Genomic DNA, 10,031 nt, shown 5'->3' with positions numbered 1-10,031 from the left:
CCACTGGGGTCGGCCCTGCCACGGGCTCTCGGCTCCCAGGAGGCCCGCGCGTTGGTGAGGGTGAAACACCGCGCAGTGCGCGTCCTGCTGTCACGGGGGGGGGCGCCCGCTGCCACTAGAGATGAGCCCTCCCCTCGGGGTGTGCTGTCTGGGCGCAGATGGGAGGCCGCAAAGTGTTTTAGTATAAAAGCGTTCAGTGCAGGTCACTCCCAGCGTCCGGCCTCCGAGCTCAGCGCAGCCCGGCGAGCTCTCCTCTCTCAGCCCGTCTGTGACTTCGCCCTGTGGGCGCGGGAGAACCCGCTGCGCTGCCGGCCGGGGGTCCGTCCTCCGGGTGCCGGGGTCCGTCCCTCCAGGTGCCGGGGGTCCGTCCTCCGGGTGCCGGGGTCCGCCCTCCGGGTGCCGGGGTCCGTCCCTGCGGGTGCCGGGGTCCGTCCCTGCAGGTGCCGGGGGTCCGTCCCTGCGGGTGCCGGGGGTCCGCCCTCCGGGGGCCGGGGTCCGCCCTCCGGGGGCCGGGGTCCATCCCTGCGGGTGCCGGGGTCCGCCCTCCGGGGGCCGGGGTCCGTCCCTGCGGGTGCCGGGGTCCGCCCTCCGGGTGCCGGGGTCCGTCCCTGAGGGTGCCGGGGGTCCGTCCCTCCGGGTGCCGGGGTCCGCCCTCCGGGTGCCGGGGTCCGTCCCTGAGGGTGCCGGGGTCCGTCCCTGAGGGTGTCGGGGTCCGCCCTCCGGGTGCCGGGGTCCGTCCCTGCGGGTGCCGGGGGTCCGTCCCTGAGGGTGCCGGGGGTCCGTCCCTGAGGGTGCCGGGGGTCCGTCCCTGAGGGTGCCGGGGTCCGCCCTCCGGGTGCCGGGGGTCCGTCCCTGAGGGTGCCGGGGTCCGTCCCTGCGGGTGCCGGGGGTCCGTCCCTGAGGGTGCCGGGGGTCCGTCCCTGAGGGTGCCGGGGGTCCGTCCCTGAGGGTGCCGGGGTCCGCCCTCCGGGTGCCGGGGTCCGTCCCTGAGGGTGCCGGGGGTCCGTCCCTCCGGGTGCCGGGGTCCGCCCTCCGGGTGCCGGGGTCCGTCCCTGAGGGTGCCGGGGTCCGTCCCTGAGGGTGCCGGGGTCCGCCCTCCGGGTGCCGGGGTCCGTCCCTGCGGGTGCCGGGGTCCGTCCCTGAGGGTGCCGGGGGTCCGTCCCTGAGGGTGCCGGGGTCCGTCCCTGAGGGTGCCGGGGTCCGTCCCTGCGGGTGCCGGGGGTCCGTCCCTGAGGGTGCCGGGGTCCGCCCTCCGGGTGCCGGGGTCCGTCCCTGAGGGTGCCGGGGGTCCGTCCCTGCGGGTGCCGGGGGTCCGTCCCTGAGGGTGCCGGGGGTCCATCCCTGAGGGTGCCGGGGGTCCGCCCTCCGGGTGCGGGGATCCGTCCCTGCGGGTGCCGGGGTCCATCCCTGAGGGTGCCGGGGGTCCGCCCTCCGGGTGCCGGGGTCCGTCCCTGAGGGTGCCGGGGTCCGCCCTCCGGGTGCCGGGGTTCGTCCCTGAGGGTGCCGGGGTCCGCCCTCCGGGTGCCGGGGGTCCGTCCCGCGGGTGCTGGAGGTTCCGCGGCCGACCCCACCCTGCGTGGGACTGGGACCCGCGCTGTGCTGTCCACGGAAGCATGTTTACGTGTCCGGTTCACGAGCACTAAGTAGTCACAGGTCACAGTTCACTCCGCTGTGTGCCGGTCTCCACCAGACCCTTCCTCTGGCAAAGCGAGACCTGCCCCCTTCGACCCTATTCTCCCCGCTGCCCCTGGCACCGCCTGCCCCTGGCACTGCCCGCCCCTGGCACCGCCCTTGCAGCTTCCAGCTCTGCGTCTCAGTGACTCTGGGCCCTCAGGCCTTTCTGTGACCGGCTCCTTCCCGTCTGCCAGGACGCTGTTTCCAGAGAGGGTCCCGTTCACAGGTCCCGGGGGCTGGGCTTGGACACATCCTTCTGGGGGACACAGGCCAACTCACTGCAGACCTCAGCCCCCTAGACCGGCCTCAGGGCCCGGTGGGGCGGGGGCCACAGGCACCTGGGAATCAGGCCAAGGGGAGAAGGTGTGCCCTGTGGGGTGGGCGGCAGTCAGGGTGGCGGGGGGGGGGGGGGGGGCGTGCAGTGAGCAAAGCAGCAGGGGAGGCAGCCCCAGGAGGCATCCAGGCTGCTCTGTGGTGCGGAGGCCTCTGCCGGCTCCAACGGCCATCCCGTCACCTTGAACGCACACCCGCCCCCGGGCCTCACTCTCCCGGCTGTAACGGGGTGACCTGGACGTGCTCACCTCACAGGGCGCTGCCAGGCCGGAGAGGGTGAAGGAAGGAAAGCGGCGACATGGCGACCTTCCGCTCATCATCGCCAGCGGCTCACAGCCGCTTCGCCGGCCGCCCATGGCCCGCAGGGATCCCGCAGGCAAGCGCGCAGGGGCCGGCCGAAGGGATGACGGTGGGCAGCCAGAGGGCACCGCTTTCTCGTTTAAAACCAGCTTTATGGAGGCACAGCTGACACCCACAATCCCCACTCTCGCAGGCGTGTGCGCCCAGCCCTCCCTCAGTCCTCCGCAGAGCGAGCCCCTCGCCGTTCTTAAATCCCCGGCCAGCAAGCCTCCTGTCCTGGGGCAAAGGCCTGGGGCGGGGGGTGGGGGGTGGGGGGGGCAGTCCGCACCTGGCGTTTTCGGGTCTGCCCGAGGGCCCTTTCCCAGGCTGTTTCCTGTGCACACGCACCTGGCCTTGGGTGCCGGGGTCCAACCCCAGCAGGTACAGGGGTTCCCAAAGGCGTGGACGGAGTCGGCGAAGAAGGAATGACACGGAGACAGCGTTCAGTTATCAGCAGCCTAGCCAGGATCTCCAGCCAGGATCTCCAGCCAAGTTCTGGTCTGGATCTCCAAAGAGGTTCTGCTTAGGATCTCCAGCCAGGTTCTGTGTCCATGTTCTCTTGCTAGGTTCTCCAGGTTCTCCAGCCAGGTTCTGTAGCCATGTTCCCTCGCTAGGTTCTCCAGCCAGGTTCTGTGTCCATGTTCTCTTGCTAGGTTCCCAGGTTCTCCAGCCAGGTTCTGTAGCCATGTTCCCTCGCTAGGTTCTCCAGCCAGGTTCTGTGTCCATGTTCTCTTGCTAGGTTCTCCAGGTTCTCCAGCCAGGTTCTGTAGCCATGATCCCTCGCTAGGTTCTGTCTCTAGTTTCTGTTGCCAGGTTCTGTCCAGGATCTTTTTCCATGTTCTCTCCAGCGAAGCTCCTCTGTCTCTAGGTTCTATGTAGGTTCTGTCTTCTAAGTTCTGTCTTCTTACATCTGTATTTATACCAGTTGATTCCAATCCTATCAATCTCTATTCCAAAGGTTAGGGCGTTTCTTATCTCCATTCCAGGGAGTAAAGATTATGTAGCTTAAGCATGATTGTTCGTAGTTAAAGTGATTAATTACTCGCCTGGCACTTAGTTAAGGGGTTTTATTCCCTCCCTAACTTCAGGGGAAAATCCCTACCTGGGGAAACAACCTTTCTCAGAGACCTTGGTTAAAACACATAGTGCCAAGAAGGTGAGCAAACATATTAAGAACAGTATGCCATATATGCCAGGTCCCTTGAAACAGCAAGCATGGACCGGCTCCCGGCACTTGGGGGCAGCGGGGAGCCTGTGGCTAGGGGATCCCCAGAGGCCAAGGCCCTTCCACACAACCTCCAGGGAGACCATGTCCACGGACAGAGCTGCGCGCGAGGCTCGGGCCCCCCCCTGTCCTGGTGGTGATCGCCCTTCACCGGGCAGTGCAGCTGTGGTCCTCGCGGCCGCCCCCAGGGTCCCCAGGGTCCCCAGGCTCCGCAGGACGGGTGGTGGGCTGCCCCCCAGGGCCCCCAGGCTCCGCAGGACGGGTGGTGGGCTGCCCCCCAGGGCCTCCAGGCTCCTCAGGGGGACGTGAAGCTGGGAAGGCGGCGGCGGCAGAGACCCCGCAGCAGTGGGGAGCATAGCAGCTCCCGTGGGAAGGGGTTTTCGCAGGTTCTCGAAGCTTGGTCAGTGCAGCGTGGACACGGAACCAGGCTCTCCCAACTCTCAGTCAAGTGCTCTTTCCCTTCTGCTGGGTAGCTGTTCACTTCGGCAGTTATCATTTGGCAGCCTGATTTCCAGGAGATTTCCATCCACCCACCGACCCATTCACTCATCCACCCATCCATCCATCCACCCACCATCCATCCATCCATCCATCCACCCACCCACCCATCCATCCATCCACCCACCCATCCATCCATCCACCCATCCACCCACCATCCATCCATTCATCCATCCACCCATCCACCCATCCATCCACCCATCCATCCATCCATCCACCCATCCATCCATCCACCCATCCACCCATCCATCCACCCATCCATCCACCCATCCATCCATCCATCCACCCATCCATCCATCCACCCATCCACCCACCATCCATCCATCCATCCACCCATCCACCCACCATCCATCCATCCATCCATCCACCATCCACCCACCCACCATCCACCCACCCACCCACCATCCACCCATCCATCCATCCATCCACCCACCCATCCACCCATCCATCCACCCATCCACCCATCATCCATCCATTCATCCACCATCCACCCATCCATCCACCATCCACCCACCCACCCATCCATCCATCCATCCATCCACCCATCCACCATCCACCCACCCATCCACCATCCACCCACCCACCCATCCATCCATCCATCCATCCATCCATCCACCATCCACCCATCCATCCATCCACCCACCCATCCACCATCCACCCATCCACCATCCACCCACCCATCCATCCATCCATCCACCCCGCCCACCCTCAGGACTTGTTAAGTGCTTACTATGTGCCCAGACTGTGCTGGGCCCTGAGAACAAGTGGAGGACAAAAAGTGACACAGCCCCAGGTCATGACCCTTGTATTCTCGGGGACACAAGCCTCAAGAAAGGGCCCTGAAGACCCGCCCTCAGCCTGGATCCCAGTGGTGGCCCGTCCCGGGGAAAGCAGTAAGTTTTAATTACCCTCCGAGCCAAAATCCCTAAAGCCATGATTTTCAACCCAAATTTTATTTGTGAGAAAAATGTAAGTGTGCAAAGCATTTACATTAAAAAAAATCCGTTTCATGTTCAGTAGTTTGGTAGCCAAAAAATTTGATTTCTGAAATGAATCTTAAGGCGAGAATCCTGTGAGTTCTTTCAAAGTGTTGATTAGAGCGGAAGGCTTTGAGTGCCTCTCCGACAGATCCATCATCTCATCGCGAGGCCTGGCCTTGCAGAGCGCGGGTGGGCAGCGGGTCCCTGAGCCCCTGCCAACTGCTTTTGGCTGCCCGTGCCACTCGAGGAGCCATCTGGAAGCCGAGAAATCAGGAAAGAGTCTGCCTGCCTTGTCTGCATGACAACAAGTAATCGGATATTTGAAAACAAGAGATTTGGACTCCGTCTCGAGTCATCCTCCGGGAATTCCGAAACACCTCCTGCGAGGAATGTGTGGTGTGACGTCTTCTCTCTTCCTTCTGCATTCCCCTGGGATCGCGCTCAACAGCCTGCCGTCTCCGCTCCGGCCCTGGCACCGTCCTGGGCGCCAGTTCCAAAGGCTGCGGAGCCTCCCTGCCCGCGTGCCGGTGACGGGGGGTGGGGGGCTGGGGTGGGGGGGGGTGGCCACGTGTCCTCCTGCCCTGCATTGCCAGCCTCCCGTGCAGGGAGGTGGAGGCCGTGACCCGGGGCGCTGGCCAATCGGCTGTGGGCAGTGGAGTGACCCCGGGCGCGACCCCTGCAGCACATCCTGTGTGGTTCTCCCCTCTCTCCTGCCACGTGACCTGGCAGAGCTGCCAGCGGAGCGGGCACCTGGCCTGCAGCGACCTTGTGGACACAGGGTTCCCGGGTTGGGGTGGCTCATCACCGCCCAGCCTAGCCTGGTACTGCGTCCAGGAGGCCCGGACACCTGCAGCCAGCGCCTGAGCTGAACACCTGCTCTGTCACAGGCGTCCCTCCCAGGAAGGGCCTCTGTCCCCAGATACTTCCGTCTCTCCCTCCCCTGCCCAGTCAGCCTGGGGACCCTCCTGTGCTCCGCCTCTGCACCCCTCCCCACTGCTCTTGTCCAGGCCGGGCATCGCTCACCCCCCTCCCTGCTGGTCTCCTTGTCTCTCTTCCAAACCCGGATTTCAGACGCTGCTCGAGAGAGATTAAAAATGGCGGCAGAGTAGGAGGATGCTGCACGGACACGCTCCCAGGAACAAGCTGCAATTACAACTGAAACACGGAAAGGCTTCCTGAATAATCAAAGGAAACCTCGCAGGAGAGAACCCTGATACCCGAGGACCGAAGGTGGAGACGCATAGACTGGTAGGAGGGGTGGAGACGCATAGAGACTGGTAGGAGGGGCGGAGGGGGGAAAGGGCTGGCCAGGCACCCACAGACGGCACTGAAGTCCCAGAGAGATATCTCAGCTGTGGGGGGTGCCACTGAGAACTCTGGGGTCTAACCCCAAGCTGGGCCCCCCAGCAGAGAGCACCAGAACTGAGGAGGGTACCCGCATAACATCTAGCTGTGAAAAACAGTGGGGTGCTGTCTGCCAGGGAGTGGCAGTTGAACGTTGGGGCACCCTCTTAAAGGGCCAACACACAAAATTCCCTGTGGAGCCACCCACCTGGTGCTCTGGCAGAGGGAGGGTGAGGTGGACTGGAGCTGTGAGAGCAGAACCCAGGACAGGGGACTCAGGACACAGAGCTCAGAAGGCAGACACCCCAAGTTTCCTGGTCTGAGTCATTCCCTCACGCAGAGGAGGACATCTTTCCCACACAGACATCTGCCTTGCCTGGGGGGAAGACAGTGGACACACCCTAATGGAAAACACCTTGCCCTGAGGACACTTAAGAGATTAAAAGTAACAATTAGCCTCCAGGCAGAAGTAACTGCCCCACCCCCCCAAAAAAACCTCTGACCACCCCTGAGGACGATTGCCAGGGGGGCAATTCAAGTCGGAATCCTATCAGTCTGTAGGCAGAAGCGGTCCCTGGAGGCTTTGAGTCTTTGCCTGATCCAATTAGTCAGAAACAGCCTTTAACACTATCCTGCACTAGAGATTGAGAGGTGTAGAGCAGTGGCTCTCAACCTGTGGGTCTCGACCCCTTTGGCAGTTGAACGACCCTTTCACAGGGGTCGCCTAAGACCATCCTGCATATCAGATACAGTGGGGCCTTGACTTACGAGTTTAATACGTTCTGTTGACGGAGCTCCTAACTCAAATTACTCGTATGTCAAATCAAAAAGTAACGAGTGAGACACGTGATGCTGGGCTGATGTTGTGGCGTTCACTGTGACATTCGCTGCGCCAACTAGCAGTGGGGTATCTGAAGCTGGCTCGTAACCCAAATTTTAGCTTGCAGCTCAAAGCAAAAAATCGGCTGAGAGACGGCTCGTATCTCGAAAAACTTGTTAGTCGGGACACTCGTAAGTCAAGGCCCCACTGTATTTACATGACGATTCATAACAGTAGCAGCATTACAGTGATGAAGTAGCAATGAAAATAATTTTATGGTTGGGTCGCCACATGAGGAGCTGTATTTAAAGGGCCAGAAGGTTGAGAACCGCTGGTGTAGAGGATCCATCTAATCCAGCGGTCGCCAACCTTTCGGAACTCACGGACCACCAGTGGACCGCGGACCACGGGCTGGCGACCGCTGATCTACCACATTGTCACAAACCCAAACAGGTGCTGCTAGGTCCACTTTCTGAAACTCCACTCTGACCATGTTGCTCCTTTCCTTGGAAAACTGACCTCAGAAGGGACACACCTGTAGCCTGTGGGCCTCAGAGCCACTGACCGTCCTGCATGTCCTGGCCATTTGCCACTCCCTGCCACCTCCCTGCGTGATTCTCTGCCGAGGCTGCCAGCTCAGGCGGAATGAACTCTGCCACCCACTCAGCACCTCTCCACAGTCGCCGTGCTCGCCAGGCGTTACCGCTGTTGGCAGCAGGAGGAACCACTGGGTCAGAAAGTTGGGGGGAAATGGAATCAATGAAAGGCAACCTGGCTTTTAAGTTGCAGAACTTTGCAGTCCTTGATGTGCAACTGCCATGGTCCCTCGGAGAAGGACAGCAGCCTCAGTGGCGCTTCCCAACCCAGACAGCTTTCCGGAGGGAGCCCCGGGGACTCCTGCTCGTTTTACAGACGGGGAAACTGAGGCCTGAGCACACAGCAAGCGAGTGGCCAGGTGACAGCGTTGGAAACGCAGGCCTGTGGGAATGCAGTGTGCTTGCTGGGGGCGGGGGTGGCCTGCTGGTTGGGGGGGACCTCCCGGTAGGGCCACCCCACCCCACCCAGCATCTGTGGGACTCACAGCTCAGCCTCCGGCCTTGGCACAGCCCAGTGCTCTCCTGGCTGCAGGCCTCATGGGGTCCCTTGGAGTTTAGGGGGGCGTTCCTGTGGGGCAGGAGGGGAAGGGAAGGGCGAGGGCGTGCTCCCAAAAGGGAGAGCCCACAGCGGGGTCCTCTGTGCTGAGGGTGCTCATTGCTCTGTTGCAGGTGGGAGTCTGAGGGGAGGTGCCAGGGGAGGGTCTCAATAGAACATCCATCAGCCCTCCAGGTGCTCTTTCAGGGCAGGGGGTCATTAGTCAATGCGGAGGCAGCTGTGGGCGTCACCTGTCTGGTTTTGCTGCTTCCCTGGGCCTGGGGCGGAAATACGCCTGCGGCCTGGATCTATCCCAGGGAGGGAAGTTGGGCCTAAACCCCGTGACAGCGACATGCCAGGGAGGAAAGGCCCTTTAGAGCCAGTCCTCGCTTCCCCAGTTCTGCCCGACTAGGCGCCGGGCGTGGCTGCTCCCGGGGACTCAGCGCTCTGTGAAGTGAGTCTGTCAGGAGCTGCCGTCCACACGGGGCAGGTGCCTCCCGAGCACAGGGAACCCGTCCGTCTCCTTCGTCGCTCTGCCCCGTGCCCAGCGGCGTTCGGGAGCTGAGTGGTCTGGGGGTCACCGGCCTCTGAGCTTCGCATTCAGAGAAGGACAAGCAGTCCCGCCCGCTGAGCGCCTGTGAGGTGTAACCACCTGCATCCCAGGCCTGGCCTCCCGTTTGTCGGGGACCTCAGCCCGGTCACTGATGCTGTGGCCTCAGGCTGAGTCTGGGGTGGTGGCCATGTGTGTGTCTCCTGCAGGGCTGGCCCTGCCCTCAGATGACAAGCACCGGGTCCGGGTGGGGGGATGGGAGGAAAGAGCGCCACCCGGGGGCCAGAAAACAGGGCTGGAATCTGGCCTGGGACGTGCCTGGCAGGTGGCTTTGGGCACTCACCTGCCTGGGTCTGTTTCCTCGGCTGTAAAATGGGGACAGTCGCACCTGCCCCGCAGCCTGTCGTGGGAATTAACTACGACGACCTGTCCCCCAGCCCCTCGAGCAGAGGCCGTCTTCTTTCCCAGGACGCACCCAGCCCCTAGGAAAGTGCCCCGCGCACAGTAGGTGCTCAGTAACTTGTCACTGTCACATTTTCCCGAGCCTTCCTTCATCACCACAAAACCAACGCCCGGAGGAGACCTTAGCGGCTTCCCAGCTGGGGAGAGGGCGCGGCCTGTGGCGGATTTGTCTGCTGGGACAGCCTGTCCCGCCAGCGCCAGCCCCAGCCCCTCTCTAGCTCCCCGCCCTGCAGCCCTGCACTGACCCCTTTCTGACCTCTGCTCCAGGTGCCCGCCAGGTGTCCCCACAGCTGCCGCCCCTCCCCTCTCCTGAGCCGCAGATTTAGAGCCTGCAGGGCAGGAACCTGACTGGGGAGGGTGCATTCCAAGGGAGGCGGCCCTCAGACACACCTGGCCAACCCTCCCGCCCTGCCCGCCCCACCGCAGCCCTGGGCGGGGCAGGAGCCCTGGCGACGGTTCCTGGATGTGACTTCTGCGGAGGGGGGTTGGGGAGAGGGCCCTGGTCTTCAGGTGTTTGCGGGCCTGAGGGGGGAGCCCCCACTCTCTCTCCCAATGTTCCAGGCCAAGCTCTCCGCCCCCCCCCCCTTAGGCTCCCACTCTCTCTGGAGCAGGGACGCAGCTGGGAGGCTGGTGTGAGGGATGCGGACCCTGAGGGTTTTTAAAGCTCAGATGCTG

General features: G+C 62.9%; 1 protein-coding gene across 1 annotated transcript; it reads right to left on the bottom strand.

The window, feature by feature from the left end:
* Nucleotides 1-229: 229 nt before the first annotated feature.
* LOC118655932 (proline-rich protein 2-like) lies at nt 230-1,615 on the bottom strand. Its single transcript, XM_036308515.1, has one exon. It carries the CDS (start codon nt 1,613-1,615, stop codon nt 230-232), a length of 1,386 nt encoding a protein of 461 aa, XP_036164408.1.
* Nucleotides 1,616-10,031: the final 8,416 nt, after the last annotated feature.

This window comes from Myotis myotis, unplaced genomic scaffold, assembly GCF_014108235.1.
Source record: "Myotis myotis isolate mMyoMyo1 unplaced genomic scaffold, mMyoMyo1.p scaffold_m19_p_1, whole genome shotgun sequence".
Classification (NCBI taxonomy): Eukaryota; Metazoa; Chordata; class Mammalia; order Chiroptera; family Vespertilionidae; genus Myotis; species Myotis myotis.
The sequence above is the reverse complement of the archived record's forward strand: the minus strand, read 5'-3'. Positions and strand labels throughout refer to the sequence as shown.

Excerpts from the sequence above, each read along its gene's own strand:
- LOC118655932 (XM_036308515.1), bottom strand. The coding sequence starts at position 1,615 with ATGCTTCCGTGGACAGCACAGCGCGGGTCCCAGTCCCACGCAGGGTGG.